The following is a 16,975-nucleotide window of genomic DNA, read 5'->3' as shown; positions in this document are numbered from 1 at the left end:
TTTAAACCCTAGGTCACAGAACCACACCCTAGGTCACAGAACTGCATTGCAACTGGAACAGCTATTCGGATAGGTGAAAAAAGCATTACCGGTTCCAGTTTTGGTGCAGTTCTGTGGTCTAGGGGGGTTTTAAACCTGAGGTTTAAACTCCAGCTAAGCACACTGGATTTAATCCAGTCCTGCCATGACCCCCTCATTCTCAGAAACATTCCTGAAATCAGAAAAAAAAGAAGTAATAATCGAATGAATGCGGTGGCGAGCACTGCCGTCCGGTGCGACCAACGGCACGCCGCCGCTGTGGCGAGCAGGCGACAGGCTGGGAGGCTAATTATTTCCCATTATAATCAGTCTGCTTACTGGCGAGGACCCCGTTTCACTGCTGAGCGGGATGCATTTCATAAGCTTGTTATTTTAGCCACACTTGTGAGTGGAATTAAATATGAGCTCTGAAGCTCCGCTCTACTCCACTCCCCAAGAGATATCCAGAACTTGATTTTGTTCCCCCCCGCCCCCCTCCCCCCCCCCCCCCCCCCCCCCACCCCCGGTGCTACAAAGCCCCCTGGTATTATTTCGCAGACAAGTCCTATCGTCGCTCGACATTAGATTTGTATAGATTCCAGAGCTCTGAGCCCCCTACCCCACCCAACAGCTGCTCTGTGTAGAGAAAAAATAAAAACCCCTCTCCTATATTAAAAGCAGGAAGGAGCTGATGCTGCAAACAAACTTGAGCCAGAGTCCGAGAGCACTCCACCAGAACTTGGCAGGGAGAGGGAACGGGAGAGCCACGCAAAACGGGAGATCCGATTGGCTGATGGCCCGACCCAAGCCCAGGCAGACCCTCATTGGCTGTCTTGGTTATAAAAAAAAAAAAAAAAAGACCTCTCTGATACAGCCGTGCACGCACGCACACACATGGACACACATAAACTGTTTCCCAACCACCCTGTAACAATCTTTCATGACTCGTGAGCTACACGCACACACACACACGCACACACACACAGGCACACATAAACAGTTTCTCAACCACCCTGTAAGTTTTTCGACCATCTTTCATGACTCCTGAGTCACACACACACACACACACTCTCTCTCTCTCTCTCTCTCACACACACACACACACACACACACAGAACATACACACACACGCACACACACACACACACACACAGAACATACACACACACACGCACGCACACACACACATTTGGCCAGGACAGGCCGTGGGCTAATTCAGTACCAGGCACTCATGTTTCTGCCTCCCCTTTACGAAGGCAGAGAGGGGGTCAGGGGGAGGGGGTGACGCCTAAGAGGGAGGGTGCGGAGGGAAACAGTGGGAAGGCTGAGAGTGGGGGTTGGGAAAGCACAAGGAGGAACAGCTTGAAATTCGGGACTTCAGCAGAAGTAGGAATGTGGTAGGGTCTGCGAGAGAGAGAGAGAGAGAGAGAGAGCGAGTGAGTGAGTGAGTGAGTGAAAGTGGGAGGGAGGTAAGGAGAGAAATGATAGAGGAAGAGGTTCAGCGGTTTCAGTAAAGGAAAGCTGGGAACCCGACTGACTGCTGCTCTCCGGAGACGGGATGGGGGAAGGTGTACGAAGATGACGGGCGAATAAAATAAAAGTTGGGATGGATGTTAGCAGAGCGTTTAATGGGGCAAAGACGGATTGATATAAGGCAAGAGAGGAGGCGTGGCAAGAGTGAGAGAGAGAGAGAGAGAGAGAGACTGCGTGAAAGAGATAGAGGAAAATAAAAGTGTGAGAAGGAGACGGCGAAGATAAACGGCTGAAAGAGAGGGAGAGGGATAGACGGAGGGAGGAGGCGGCAGTTAAACTAGACAGGGAGAAGAGGAGGCAGAAAGAGAGAGAGAGAAAGAGAGAGAGAGAGTGAGAGAGGACACAGGGATGAGGGGGCTGCTGTTGAAGTTGCTTTTCTCCCTGATGCTCTGTCTCTTCATCCTGGGAACTGTCCTGACCGCCTTCGTCTGGTACGTCTTCAGCTACAGGTGAGTCCTTCCGACGGCTGATCCTGGATCGCCCGGTCCGCCCCCAACTCTTACACCCACAGCCGGGCTTGAACTGATCCGGGGTCAGCGGGCCGGGGAGGGGAACGTTATCTGCCCAGTCTCCGGCACTGGGGGGGTTGTGGGGGGCGGGGGTGTCCCGGCCCGGGGGAGGCGAGGTCGGGACCCCCGCAGACAGGCAGACGGAAAAGGGATTTATTCACTCCGAAGAGGCGGGAGGAACCTGGTTCCTTCTGGGCCCGGATACTTCTGGAATTATTCCCCCGCCCCCCCGAATGCACTTTCAGCACGGAGAGGGAAGTGGAATCGTTGCATCTGGGGGCCGCGTGACTACACCATTCTTTTCCGCTCCCGCCGCCCCCTCCGCGTTATGACAGTGCCAGATGCACATTGGGAGCTGGCGGGAGGGGGGGAGCGGCTCAGCAGCCCGATGGAACGAGCGCCGAGCGGTGGGCTCGGCAGCGCAGCCTAGTCCAGCGCAGCTCGGTGTTGGGAGTCGTGTTCAGCGCAGCTTGGTGTTGGGAGTCGTGCTCAGTGCAGCTCGGTGTTGGGAGTCGTGCTCAGCGCAGCTCGGTGTTGGGAGTCGTGCTCAGCGCAGCTTCGCGTTGGGAGTCGTGCTCAGCGCAGCTCCACGTTGGGAGTCGTGCTCAGCGCAGCTCGGTGTTGGGAGTTGTGCGTGCTCAGCGCAGCTCGGTGTTGGGAGTTGTGCTCAGCGCAGCTCCGCGTTGGGAGTCGTGCTCAGCGCAGCTCGGTGTTGGGAGTTGTGCTTCGTGCTCAGCGCAGCTCGGCGTTGGGAGTCGTGCTCAGCGCAGCTTCGAGTGTTGGGAGTCGTGCTCAGCGCAGCTCGGTGTTGGGAGTCGTGCTCAGCGCAGCTCGGCGTTGGGAGTCGTGCTCAGCGCAGCTCGGTGTTGGGAGTCGTGCTCAGCGCAGCTCGGCGTTGGGAGTCGTGCTCAGCGCAGCTCGGCCCTCTGTGGTTCTGCGCTCGGAGCGATTGCAGGGGTGAGCTCGCAGATGAGTCAAAAGTCCACTGATACGGCTCCGTATCCAAAGCACAATTTTCCACTAACTGTATTTACAAGGGGTCAGAAAGAGAGCGCTCGGCGATAACACCCTTTGAAGAGCCATTTGAATTCTGTTCTACGGGTAATGACTCAGGGAAGATACATTGTTAAAGAAAAACGTTTTGCCGGAAGTATATTTACGCTAAAGACAGATTAACATAAAGGCTATTATAGATCATACAAGCACGTGTAATTCAAATCATGGTTCTATGATTTTGTAGGCCCAGTTTAAATGTAAATGTTGAATAATTATTTCATTCAATGCTTTTTTTTTGCTTCTCTTTTGTTTATCAGGTCCAAATAAAAACTCCACTGTTCATTTGAAAAACCTTTCTTTGAGACTTAAAGAATATGTCAAAAAAACAAATTATTATCCAGTTAGATAAACAGATAGATAGATAGATACTTTATTGTCCACTATTGTGGAAATTTGCCTTTGGCATCACCATAGTTACAATAAAAACAAGCAGTCACCCAATACAGGCTACAAACAACACAATACTAACAATAGAGGTTTAGACAACACAGGCCACAAACAACCCAATACATAGACAACACAGCACAACAGAGCTTCAAGTACCTTCCCAGTACATTAGAATGCTATGGTCAAAATTTGAAGTATTTATCAAAGCAATGGCATGTGGAATGACTTCTTAAGTATGTTGAGGCTCTGAGTACTCTGGGTTAAAAGCTAAAAAACAATGCTAAAATTAATTAATTAAGACCTAATCTGGAACAAAAATGAGTTTGGGAAATGTTGTTTGAAAAGACACTTGTCAATCAATCATGTTCAGAACTTATACAGAACCGCTTTACTTAAAATTGTAACTGAATTACAACTAACTATAGGTACTGCAATGATTAACTGATTCAAGCTAACATGTAGCTAACATGGTTGTTTTAAACCATGAAGTGAATACTGTTTTCCATGATGCCTATGCGTTATGGTTTAATGATGCTGAGGAACTGCCTTACCTGGTTCTTTCTAAACATACTTCAATACACAAATGTTCTCATTTTTCTGAAAAATTGGACTGTGTTTGTCAGTGGGATAGACAACAGTTGTTTTTATGTTGTTGAGCTGCTTTGGTTGTGTTCAGGATGGATTGTAGTTTGATTAAGCTGTATGTAAACAAGGTTGTGGTTTGGTCAGGTGTATTTGACAGTATTTTATTTACATCAGCTGAATTACATTACATTTATTTGGTGAACACTTTTATCAAAGGAGACGTACAATAAGTCCATACCAAAGGTCATCAGAACTATTAAATGGTCATTAATTATCAGTTATCCATAGCCATGAACATCAAGTCTAGTTCACACAGTAAGCATTGGCTTAGTCACTAAAGTTATGGCAAGTCAAAATAGAAACGAGGCATGATTGCAACACAAAAGTGCTAATTGCACCACCAGGTGCAAATTTAGTGAGTAATTCAACTCAACAGCATTCATTGATTTAATCATTAATTCATTTATATGTGTGTGTTTGATATAATCACAAACACAATTTAAACTTGATATATACTGTACAGTCAATGTGTATTTCAAATGACAGAAGTATGACTGATTGGTTTCGCTACCCCTAAGTTTATCTTTCACATAGAAAGAACAGTATTCAGGCGTCTATTTTAGCTTGTTCTTTTTTTTAATTTTTTTATTTTTTGCTGACGCTTGTGTTTCCACAGTGATGTCAAACCACGCAGTTCCCCGAGCCAGGTGCGCAAGAGCCCAGAGTCGGACACATCTGCCTGCAAGGACTGCAGGTGAGGACAGGACTGTTGACTGTGCGGCTCACCGCAGGTGGTGACGGCTGGACTTTGTGCGTTTGGTCTGGTCTGAGAGTCTGCCTGTCTCTGTACAGCTGGGCTCCTTGGCTCATTTTTCATAGGGCCCAGATTTTTTCTGCACATGGGAAGGCCTCGAACTGGCCCTGCCTTGTAATAATAATAATGCATTGTGCAGATTGAAATGAATGTGTGACACTCACTTCTAGGTGTGTGTGTGTGTGTGTATACACTGAGCTCCATAATGTTTGGGACAAAGACATATTTTTTCCCCCCATGATTCCACTATGTACTCCAATTACAGCATTTACAAAAATATCCATTGCATGTCCTTTGTATGCAATGACTGCTTGAGGTCTGTGACCCACAGATATCACCAGGTGCTCATCCAGGCCTGTACTGCAGCTATCTTCAGCTCTTACTTGTTTCTGGAGCTTAAGTCTTCTCTTTCACATATGAAACACATGTCCAATTGGATTCAGATTGGGTGAATGTTTTTGGCTTTTATATGTACTTATGTATTTGGGATCATCCAATGTGTCATCAAATTAGTTTGGAGGCATTTGCTTGAACATGAGGAGATGAGATGCGTCTGTACACTACAGCATTAATTCTGCTGCTGACATCAGCAGTTACATCATCAATGAAGACAAGTGCGTCAGTACCTGTGGCAGCCACACATGCCCAAACCATAACACCCCCCACCACCATGTCTCAAAGATGAGGGCGTGCTTTGGATTTTGGGTAGTTACTTTTGGCCTCCACATTTTGCTCATTCCATCACTCTGATAAAAGTCAATCTTGGTCTCATCTGTCCATAAGACCTTTTTCCAGAACTCTGCAGGCTCTTTCAGGTACTTCTCAGCAAACTGTAATCTGGTCATCCTGTTTTTGCGACTAACTAGTAGTCTGCATCTTGCACTGTAGCCTCTGTAGTTCTGTTTGTGAGGTCTTCTGTGGATGGTAGTCACTGACAGATCATCAACTGTAGATCATCCTTGGCCTACCAGGCCCTTTGCAATTTCTGAGCTCACCTGTGCTCTCTTTCTTCTTAGTGATGTTCCAAACAGTTGATTTTGGTAAGACTAAGGCTTGGCCTCTGTCTCGAACTGTTTTGTTATAATTTCTCTGCTTCGTAATGGCTTCCTTGACTTTCATTGGCACAACTCTGGTCCTCATGTTGACAAACGCCAATACCAGACTCCAAATAGTCAAAAGCTTAGAATCAGGACTAGATACTGAAAGCTCTCTTATGTCTGCACTAAGTAAGCAACTGAACACACCCAACCAATCAGGAACACCTATGAAGCCATTTGTGCCAAACATTATGTCCTGAAATGACAGGGCTATGTATAAAAATGTTGTAATTTCTACCAAAATGTATAAAAAAACAGCATTTAATTAAAGCTGAGAAGGTGCACTTTTGCTTGATTACAATTCTAAAATTGTTGAGTACAGAGCCAAATCCTGTCCCAAATATTATGGAGCTCACTGTATATATAACTTCCCAGTGCTAGTGTTAAAGCTTCCAGAGCTCAAGAGTTGAATACTTATGCATACAGCATTCTTCAATTAAAAAAAATAAAAATTAAAAATAAATAAAAAACAACACCGTTTGCTTAAAAATATTTTTAAACATGAAACCAATGTCACTTTAAAATAATCAATTTTCTGTTTCATTGCTTTAAAACTTTGGTCAAGGATACACATATTTCTCTAATTATTTATCAAAAGAAGGCTACACAATGACTTAGGCTATTGCTTTTTATTTGATTCTCGTGGGTGGTCACTAAAAGTTCAAACAATTAAAATAACACGGGGAAATTAAAAGGCAATTAAAATATATAAAAACACAAATATTTCAGGTCGATCAGTAAAACTTAGAGCTTTAAATAAAAGGAATAACAGTTCATGTTAACGAGTATATTAACGAATAATAACAGCAGCTCTGAGTTGTGTAACCCGTTCAAATGCCAGCGTGCTAACGTGATAACCTGGATATCTGTTCTGTTGACACACAGGCAACTATTTTCGCACCCCACTCAGTGGTCGGCAGCAGCTAGATCACGGGGTTGCATTCGACCGACAGGCACCCAGCCGAACAGCCGCGCTGTGCCTTGTGATCCATTATGTTGTGATCACATCAGGCTGACCCTGTCTTATAGCCTATGGTTATAGCCTTGAGCGTCATGGCTGGCAGTCCTGTGCGCAAGGGAATAACACTGCCGCCAGGATTTCGAGGGAACATATAATTACACAAAACGGAGGACCTGCGAAAACCTGCGTCAGTATGTTTCCAGATCAGGTGTCATTCGGACGTATCTACCGCTTTATTGGATACAACGATATGCACGGAGCGCTGCGTGGGTCCACAATCGTGCCAAACGAGAATCAGGTGCTCTTTGAACTGGGCTAGTTAAATAGCAATAAACGGGTTTAAGTTATTTTCCTTTGTAGAAAAACACATAAAGAGTAGGTTACTGTAGGAGAACTTAAAGGATGTACAAGGCACACTCTTCCGTTGGAAAAAAAAAAATATTATTGTATTGTATTTATTGTAAATCCATGGCTTGACAAAAAAAAAAACACTAACCGACCAACGCGTTTCAGCTCAAAGGGGCCTTCGTCGGGGTACACAAGTGGTGATGGGAAAATACATACGTCATTTTATAGCGACAGAAATCAATCAATCACTCATCATTAGTCAACATTAATCAATAACAGATGGATAAACAAGACTGTACACAGTATGAGAGCATAAGCTGCACCCATAGCAGTCCCTTTTTCTTGTCTGTAAAGCTGATCCTGAAATAAGAATACATTGTTTCTGAGAGTCCATTCTGTAAATGACACACTATATTCACTAGGGGGCATTTTTCCACTGGCCGTTGTTGTAAATAATATCTTAGTGCCTCAAGGCCTTCACTGTGATCAATGTTAGTGTATAGAGACTCTACATCCATGGTAACTAAAAATGCATCCCCGATATTATGTAATTCATCAAGTTTTTTAAGAACATGTGCGGTGTCCTGGAGAAACGCAGGTAGGGTGAAGACAAAGAGTTTTATAAAATGGTCAATAAATTTAGAAGCAGGTTCCAAGATAGTTCCATTACCACTAATAATGGGTCTGCCTGGTGGGTTTAAAGTGGATTAAATCCTTGTGGATTTTAGGCAACATATAAAATGATGCTAGACGAGGATTATCAGGCATTAAGAAATCATATTCTTTTTCTGTGATCCATTTCTCTTCTTTAGCTTTGCACAACATTTCTCTCAGTTCACTTTTCATGTTTTCCAAAGGATTAGAAGTCAAAGGCAGGTAATAAATAGGGTTACACAGTTGGCGTTGAGCCTCTTGGATATACTGGTCCTTACCCCAACAAGCACCGACACACGCGCTCCTTTCCATACCCGTGTCACACCTTGTCTGTCCCTTGTGTCCTCTGAAGGGAATACACAATCGACAAGATGGTGGAACTCTACAGCTATGCCTGGAAGAAGCAGAATGCCAATTTCAACAAGTTCAGGTAAAGAAGTCCTCAACTAAGAGCTAGAGTTCAGACGTGTGACTCTTGTCCTGATTCCTGATTCCTGATTCCAGGTGCTCAATCAATATAGACACCAGGAGCTGAATAAATACTTACAGTTGTGAACACAATGCATTGTTTTGGGACGGAAGGGATCAAGGCTAACCTTTTCCCCGAAATCCTTTTAGAAGTTAACTTCTGGCCCTGGTCCCCCCCCACCACCCCCACACACACAGATACAGAGGAGGGTTGGGGAAATGTATTTCACAGCTCTGGTTAACCTCCTGTGCCTGCCCAGTGGGCCAAGGTTCCAGATGATGTGATTTATATGGGAAGAGAAAACACGGCCATGCGAAAGCAGATGCAGGATCATTAACTCTCGCAGGGCACAGACTGTGCGGGAAAAGGAAGCTTATCCCACCTTATCCCACCTCAGTAAGGAGAAGGCCCTCCCCAAGACCGAAGGCTGTTGCCATAGTCGCAGTATATCTCTTTTTTTTTTATAGAATTTTATTTTCATTTTCAATTTTCCAACTTTACATACTAGACAAGACAAGACAAAACAAGCACTCATTCATGCACTCATTCATACCCACACTCCCCCATCTCTCCTCCAGCCCTCCCCACAGTGAGGGATTATAGCCCCTCTCATTTTCTCAGCGCCAGCTCTCCTGTAGTACCACGTGAGCTGTAGTATTGAAAACGCCACTTTGTCATGGGCAAGTGCACAGCCATAGTACTGAGTAGTATAACAAGAGGCAGGAAATACACACACACACACACACTCACACACACACACTCACCACACAAAAATATCCAATTTCAACATTTCTCATGACAGTGTTACTAAATGTATTTACCATGAAGGTCAGAGGCATTATTGCAACTGCTGTGAAATCCAGTTTTGTGTCATTATTTGGCTTTGTGCTGTATGGGTAAAAATTCCAATCCTGGGACATATAGCAGAAAGTATTGAGTATAAATCCAAAGAGATTGTATTGATGTTATACAATGTCTGTGTCACACCAGATTTAAAGTACTGATTTCTTCTTGGCTACTCACTAAAGGAAAGATATAGAAGCTCTTGAAAAGGTACAAAGAAGGGGCACCTAAATTTTCTTGCTCGAAAGACATTTAAGTAAGGACTAAGACATTTAAGTAAGGACGAAGACATTTAAGTAAGGACTAAGACATTTAAACTTCAGGAGCAGCGAAAGGATTGGACTGAAAGGGATTAAGGAAGTGAGCTACAACAGATTTTTGAGGTTGAGTTTTGTCAGTAGAACAAAGGGTCATGGATGTAAATGAGCTAAAGGTCAAATCTATGGTGATATGAGCATGTTAGTTTAAACTTAAGCTTATCTGACAAAAATGCAGGATGTAAGATAATGAGGCTCCCTCAGGGGACTAGAAAAACAAAGGAAGCACACAACCTGTGAAAACAGTATAAGGAGGAGTAGGTCTGCATGAGGGAACAGGGTGTGGTGAGGTCTGTATGAGGGAAGAGACTGTGGTGAGTAGGTATACATGAGGGAACAGGCTTTGGTGAGTAGGTCTGCATGAGGGAACAGGTGTGATGAATAGGTCTATATGTGGGAATAGATGTGGTGGGTAGGTCTATAAGTGGGGATAGATGTGGTGAGTATGTCTATATGTGGGAATAGATGTGGTGAGTAAGTATATGTGGGGATAGATGTGATGAGTAGGGTCTTTGTGAGGGAACAGGTTGTGGTGAGTAGATATGTACATGGGAACAGGTGTGATGAGTAGGTTCTGTATGAGGGAAGAGACTGTTGTAAATTGGTCTGTATGTGGGAACAGGCTGTGTTGAGTAGGTCTGTGTGAGTGAACAGTTTGTAGTGAATAGAACTACAGGTGAGAGCAGGTTGTAGTGAGTTAGTCTGTATGTGTAAACAAGCTGTAGTGAGTTGTATATTAGGGAACAGCTTGTAGTGAGTAGAACTGCAGGTGAGAGCAGGTTGTAGTGAGTAGAACTACAGATGAGAGCAGGTTGTAGTGAGTAGAACTACAGGTGAGAGCAGGTTGTATTGAGCAGAACTACAGGTGAGAGCAGGTTGTAGTGAGTAGAACTACAGGTGAGAGCAGGTTGTAATGAGTAGAACTACAGGTGAGAGCAGGTTGTATTGAGTAGAACTACAGGTGAGAGCAGGTTGTATGAGTAGAACTACAGCTGAGAGCAGTTGCAATTGAGTAGAACTACAGGTGAGAGAGTGTACGAGCGCGTTGCAGTTGAGAGAACTACAGGTGAGAGCAGGTTGTAGTGAGCAGAACATGATGAGTGAGTAAGCAGGTTGTATTGAGTAGAACTACAGGTGAGAGCAGGTTGTAGTGAGTAGAACTACAGGTGAGAGCAGTTTGTAATGTGAATAGAACTACAGGTGAGAGCAGTTTGTAATGAGTAATACATACTTTAATACAACCTGAACTTCTACCATGTGAGTACTACAGTCACTTGCAGTGATAGACTCGTAACTTTGAGTTCTAGTGTAGCGACAGAACTGTAAAGGTGAGAGCAGGTTGTAGCGAGCAGAACTACAGGTGAGAGCAGGTTGTAGCGAGCAGAACTACAGGTGAGAGCAGGTTGTAATGAGTAGAACTACAGGTGAGAGCAAGTTGTAATGAGTAGAACTACAGGTGAGAGCAGTTTGTAATGAGTAGAACTACAGGTGAGAGCAGGTTGTAGCGAGCAGAACTAAAGGTGAGAGCAGGTTGTAGCGAGCAGAACTACAGGTGAGAGCAGGTTGTAATGAGTAGAACTACAGGTGAGAGCAGGTTGTAATGAGTAGAACTACAGGTGAGAGCAGTTTGTATTGAGTAGAACTACAGGTGAGAGCAAGTTGTATTGAGTAGAACTACAGGTGAGAGCAGGTTGCAGTGAGTAGAACTACAGGTGAGAGCAAGTTGTATTGAGTAGAACTACAGGTGAGAGCAGGTTGTAGTGAGCAGAACTACAGGTGAGAGCAGTTTGTAATGAGTAGAACTACAGGTGAGAGCAGGTTGTAGCGAGCAGAACTACAGGTGAGAGCAGTTTGTAATGAGTAGAACTACAGGTGAGAGCAGGTTGTAGCGAGCGGGGCTGCACGCGCTCAGGCTGTTGTGTCGTCCCCAGGTCACAGCTGTCCAGCAGGTGTCATGGTGTCTCCACGGCGATCGTCACTCAGAATAACACGCCGCTGGACTCAAAGATCTACTACGACGGGGAGAAGAGGAAGCCCCTGCAGGTGACCCCCAAACTCTACAGCACGTTCGCTAAGGTACCCCACAGCCCCCGAGAGTAATACTCACTGTGTGATCGTGTGTGTGTATGTGTGTGTATGAATATCTGTGTGTAAATATTTGCATGTGAGACTGTTGGTTAGTAAAATTATATTTGTGTATGTGTGTATGTGTGAGAGAGAGCGAGAGAGTGTGTGTGTGAGTATGTGTGTGTGTACTAGTTGGTGTTGTGTTATGTATTATGTTTGTGTGTATGTGTGTGTGTGTGTACATATGTGATTGTATGTTCTAGTGCGTGTTTGTGTGTGGGTATACATCTGTGTTTGTGTATGTGCGTTTGTATCTATTAGTGTATATATGTATGTATGTTTGTGTGAATGTGTGTTTCAGTGTGTTCATACTGTACGTTTGTGTTTGTGAGTGTGAGTATGTGTGTGTTTGTGTGTGTAAGTGTGAGTATGTGTGTGTGTGAGTTTGTGTGTCTGAGTATGTATATGTGTGTTTGTGTATGTGAGTGTGTGTATATGTGTGTTTGTGCGTATGTGTTTCAGTGTGTTCATATGTGTTTGTGCGTGAGTGTGTTCATATGTTTGTTTATGTGTGTAAGTATGTGTAAAGTATATGTGTGTTTGTGTGTGTATGTATATGTGTGTTTGTGCATATGTTTGTTTCAGTGTGTTCATATGTGTGTTTGTGCATGTGAGTGTGAGTATATGTGTTTTTGTGTGTGTGTGTGTAATGTGTGTTTAGTATATGTGTGTTTGTGATATGTGTGTTTGTGTGATTATATGTGTGTTTGTAGTACATGTGTGTATATGTGTGTTTGTGTGTATGTATATGTGTGTTTGTGCGAATGTGTGTTTCAGGGTGCTCATACATGTGTTAGTACATGTGTGTATATGTGTGTTTGTGTGTATGTATATGTGTGTTTGTGAGTATGTGTGTTTCAGTGTGTGTATGTGTGTTTGTGTGTGTTTGTGTGTGTATATGTGTGTTTCAGTGTGTTCATACATGTGTTAGTGCATGTGTGTATATGTGTGTTTGTGCGAATGTGTGTTTCAGGGTGCTCATACGTGTGTTAGTGTGTGTGTGTGCCGCAGAGCGAGTGTGTAACCCTGTGTATAATCTGCAGGAGCAGCCGTTTGCGAACGTCACCTGGAAGACGTGCGCGGTGGTGGGCAACGGCGGGATCCTCGTCAACAGCAGCTGCGGGGAGGCCATCGACTCCGCCCACTTCGTCTTCAGGTGCGTCCGCCCCTTCGGCGCGGCAGCGAGGGGCGACCGAGCCGCCGCGTCCGAGCGTACGCTAGCGACAGCGCTACCGAAGCGATGTAACGACACAACCTCCATCTCTCCCTCTGTGAAAAGGTGCAACCTCCCTCCTCTGGACAAGGCCTATCAGAAAGATGTAGGCAACAAGACAAACCTGGTGACCGCAAATCCCAGCATCCTCATTGAGAAGTGAGTCAGGGGGTTTGGGCGGGTCTAAACCAAGGGGTTGGGGAACCCAGTTCCTGGAGTGCCTGTTTCCTGAATGTTATACCAACTTGTACTCTTAATTATTTTGTCTCATTAACCAAATAATTTACACAACCTGACATTGTAGCTACATTGTAAGGTCATGAAGCTGTCCCTGTGTGAAACATTTTACTGAGGTCTTTTCTGTGAGTCACTGACTTTGCTGCAGCTGAATAATTGAGAGCAGAAGTCGCCAACAAATCCAGAAATACATAGAGCCCTCAAGAAATGATACCCCACCCCCAACCCCCGCGTGTCTACAGTCACAAGACAATTTGTCAGCATCTATGTTTGCTATCCTATCTGATTGGGAGGGGGTCCGTGCTGTAAGTTCATCTCTGTGCTCTACTGAAGTATCATTCAAGTATCTAGAAACGTTGGCAGTTGTTAATGATTTCTTCTGGTGCTTTCTCACCACACAAACCCTATCTAGGTATCGAAAGTTCATTGTCATTGCAATCTACTGGTGAACAATTTCATATTCTTATTTATTTGTGTGAAAGGGGTCAAATGATTTGGAATTTTGTGTGTTGAAAAGATAGTGGTAAAAGAAATGGTGTAATTTAAAGAGCAGATAAATAGGTGTATCAAAAACTGTAATGAAGTTTTGGCAATTGCATTTTATCAATCTCCCATCTCCAGCAGGCTGTCTTGAATCAATACGGAATCTTTTATTTGTCTACAAATAAAAACCCTGTCAGCATAGTTCTAGGTATTACTTCGCTTTTCTTTGCTAAGTATGGTCTTGCATTTTGTTTTGTAAATGGTGCCATAGACTAAGAAAAACCTCCCAACCTCCCACGTGCCCTTTCATCCTGAGACGTCTGTGGTAAAGACACTGCAACTAATGTAGTTAAGTGCCATGACCATGATATGACAAAAATGTAACTGATCTAGATCCTGGGCTTGGGGGCATGTGCTATGTTTTACTCTGCTGTTTCATATCTCTCTATATCCACCCCCATTTTTTTTCTCTCTCTCCCTCTCTCCCCACTCCCTCCCTCCCCCCGGTCTCTCTCTTTCTCTCTTGCGTTCTCTCTCCTCTGTTCTACCTTCTTTCCCTCTGCCTCTCTCTCTCTCTTTCTTTCTCTCTCCTCTGTTCCTCCCTCTCTCTCTATTTCCCCTCCCTTTCCCCCGCCTCTCTCTCTTTCTCTTTTCCTTTCTCCCTCTCCCTCTTTCCCTGCCTCTCTCGCTTTCTTTTGCTTTCTCTCTCCTCTGTTCCTCCCTCTCTCTCTCTATCTCCCCTCCCTCTCCCCTCCTGCCTCTCTCTCTGTCTCTTTTGCTTTCTCCCTCTCCCTCTTGCTCTCTCTTTCCTCTCCCCCTCCCTCCCCCCGCCTCTCTCTCTCTTACTTTCTCTCCTATCCCCTTTCCCTCTCCCCCTCTCTCTCTCTCTCCCTCTCCCCCCTGCCTCTCTCTCTCTCCGTCCCTCTCCCCCCTCTCAGGTTTGAGGGTCTGATGGAGTACCGGCGCCCCTTTGTGGAGAGCCTGAGCGACTACGGCGAGGCGCTGCTGCTGCTGCCGGCGTTCTCGTACGCCCACAACACGCCGGTGTCGCTGCGGGCGTTCTACACGCTGCGGGACTTTGGGGGCCGGGCGCGGCCCGCCTTCCTCAGCCCCGCCTACCTGCAGAGCCTGGCGCACTTCTGGAGGGCCCAGGGCCTGCGGACGGTCCGCCTGAGCACCGGCCTCATCGTGGCCAGCCTGGCCCTGGAGCTGTGCGCCAACGTGCACCTGTACGGCTTCTGGCCGCACGCCCAGCACCCGCACGACCGCCGCCCGCTCACCAACCACTACTACGACGACCGGCAGGGCAAGAAGAAGGTGCACGCCATGCCCGCCGAGTTCGGGCACCTGCTCCGCCTCCACCGCCAGGGCGTGGTCAGGGTTCACCTGGGCCAGTGTGAGGATAGGCCCAGGTAGGCCACGCCTCCCTCCCCCCGCCCCGCCCCCCCCCCGCCCCGCCAGCCCTCACACCCTTTTCCATACGACAGACATGCGGGGGAATCGACTCCCCCCCCAGCCCCCCCCATGCCCCGCCCCTGGCTCCTCCCCTGACTCCGCCTCCTGTGGGGGGGGGGTGCTCCCAGGGGGACACCGGGGTGGACGTGGCCTTTTTTTCTCTCCAGAACGGTTTACAGCTTTACGGCACCAGACGCTGCAGCGCTGTGACCTTAATGGTCCCTGTCCCTGGTCCTGCTCCCCAGCAGCCTCATGGATCTGCACCACCTGTGCCTTCAGGCCAGGGAAACAGGCAGCCCCGCGAAACGCGGGTCGACGAATGTCCGCCAAGCACCCCTGACCTCACTACTTTTGCAGCAGCAAGCAGACTGTAGCCATAAGTACGAATGTCTATGTGCCTAAATTTCTCAATATAGATATATATTTGTGGATATTTATTTTTGAAGGGGAAACCAGCTGGCATCTGGAACCTTTGTGAATGAGACTTTGTAAGAAGTGCTTCCTTAAAGTAGGGACGCAGAGTTTGTGCTGTTTTAGAACCAAAGTCGACGTGCGAGGCCTTGTGAATCTGAAGCTGATGTGGAGACGGTCTGGAGACCTCTTTGGCTGAACATTCTCAGACCTGAGTCAGCGATTCTCTCTGACCATCAAAAAATGGCGACGCTCCATGTTTAACTCCCTTACTTTAGAATTTGAGAAATATTATCCATATTTAAAAAAACAAAACTGAAACACCCATTGATCTTAGGCCTGAGGTCCAAAGTATGCGGCTGAACATTTGTATACATAATCCACTTCAAAGGATTGTGTTGTACGCATTTTATGATTGATTTTATTTATGTCATAGGTCTCCGTCATGTGAATGTACATTTTTAATGCACTTAATTCCTCTTTCTTACAGGCACATTCATTTTAGAAATGTATGTAAAATATTTTTTGCATTTTAATGCAATGCCAAAACTAAACTGTGACATGACACTTGACCAGGGGTGCACAACGACAGCCAATCCGTTTAGGCATTTCATTCCAATTTCTGTTATTTAATTAGCCTCAATCATTTATTTGATCTGACCTCTGCAGCTGTAAAATGCATTTTAAAACACGTTTTTGCACTCTGATAGCTATCGGAGTAAATCTACATCGGTACGTATAGCAGAGTTACGCTAGAATAGTTGTTGGAACTAAACCCAGCACACACGCACGCGTGCACTTCAGGACTGAAGTTGTGCACCCCTTCGACACATCTTGCATTGAGGGTTTTGTGCTCCTCCTCAACCTTATTGCTGATTTGGAAAACGGTGGCGGAACGAAAGCTGTGCAGAAGGCTGGCCACTAGATGGGGCTGTGTGTTTGCTGGCTGGTACAGCTACGTCTAACGCAAAAGAGGATTCTTCCCAGTGTCCGACAGCGCCGGTGGACAGAGACAACCACTGACATCTGTAAGACTACTTGCCTTCTCATCGAAAAGGGACTATCAGAAATGTTTTCCGTTTCTAATACACACACTCAGCGATTGTCAGGTTCCACACTGTGAACAAACGGCTGCCTTTCACCTGACTTACTACCAGAGAATACTTTTATCTGACAAGTGTTTTATTGGGTTACTGTACAATCGTGTGTGTGATGGACGTATGTGCTGAGGAAACTGCTTTTACGCAGTCTGTAGACATTGATGAGGGTAAAGGACTTCCCCTGTTAATCTCGAGAAGGCCTGCACTGTGTTTGATTAACTTGTGTGTTTTATGAGAAGTGTGCTAGTCTATAAATCAGTATGCTTTTAATGGAAAATTCCCTTGGTCGTGTGGTGTTTCAACTCAAATGAAAGTGCTGACGCGATCAATCAAGTCCGCAGCAGTTTATACGTGTGCC

The 16,975-nt window shown here is 45.7% G+C and overlaps 1 protein-coding gene across 2 annotated transcripts; it reads left to right on the top strand.

Annotated features, from left to right (window-relative positions):
* The first annotated feature begins 1,341 nt into the window (after positions 1-1,341).
* Positions 1,342-16,894, top strand: st8sia6 (ST8 alpha-N-acetyl-neuraminide alpha-2,8-sialyltransferase 6). 2 transcript variants are annotated; one of them, XM_064314910.1, is made up of 7 exons: positions 1,342-2,000; positions 4,765-4,842; positions 8,315-8,392; positions 11,523-11,667; positions 12,762-12,874; positions 12,998-13,090; positions 14,590-16,894. In XM_064314910.1, the coding sequence occupies exons 1-7, from the start codon at positions 1,900-1,902 to the stop codon at positions 15,065-15,067; spliced, it is 1,086 nt and encodes a 361-aa protein (XP_064170980.1). In that variant the 5' UTR covers positions 1,342-1,899; the 3' UTR covers positions 15,068-16,894. The 2 variants fall into 2 exon arrangements, with proteins under 2 accessions (XP_064170980.1, XP_064170981.1); XM_064314911.1 differs by lacking the exons at positions 1,342-2,000; positions 4,765-4,842 and adding an exon at positions 6,913-7,151.
* The last annotated feature ends 81 nt before the right edge of the window (positions 16,895-16,975 follow it).

This window comes from Anguilla rostrata, chromosome 17 (assembly GCF_018555375.3).
Source record: "Anguilla rostrata isolate EN2019 chromosome 17, ASM1855537v3, whole genome shotgun sequence".
NCBI lineage: Eukaryota > Metazoa > Chordata > Actinopteri > Anguilliformes > Anguillidae > Anguilla > Anguilla rostrata.
Note: the sequence above shows the minus strand (reverse complement) of the source record. Positions and strands in the feature narration are given on the sequence as shown.

Excerpts from the sequence above, each read along its gene's own strand:
- st8sia6 (XM_064314910.1), top strand. The coding sequence starts at position 1,900 with ATGAGGGGGCTGCTGTTGAAGTTGCTTTTCTCCCTGATGCTCTGTCTC. Across the intron at positions 4,843-8,314 it reads TCTGCCTGCAAGGACTGCAG|GGAATACACAATCGACAAGA; the intron begins GTGAGGACAGGA and ends TGTCCTCTGAAG. Across the intron at positions 13,091-14,589 it reads CCCAGCATCCTCATTGAGAA|GTTTGAGGGTCTGATGGAGT; the intron begins GTGAGTCAGGGG and ends CCCCCCTCTCAG.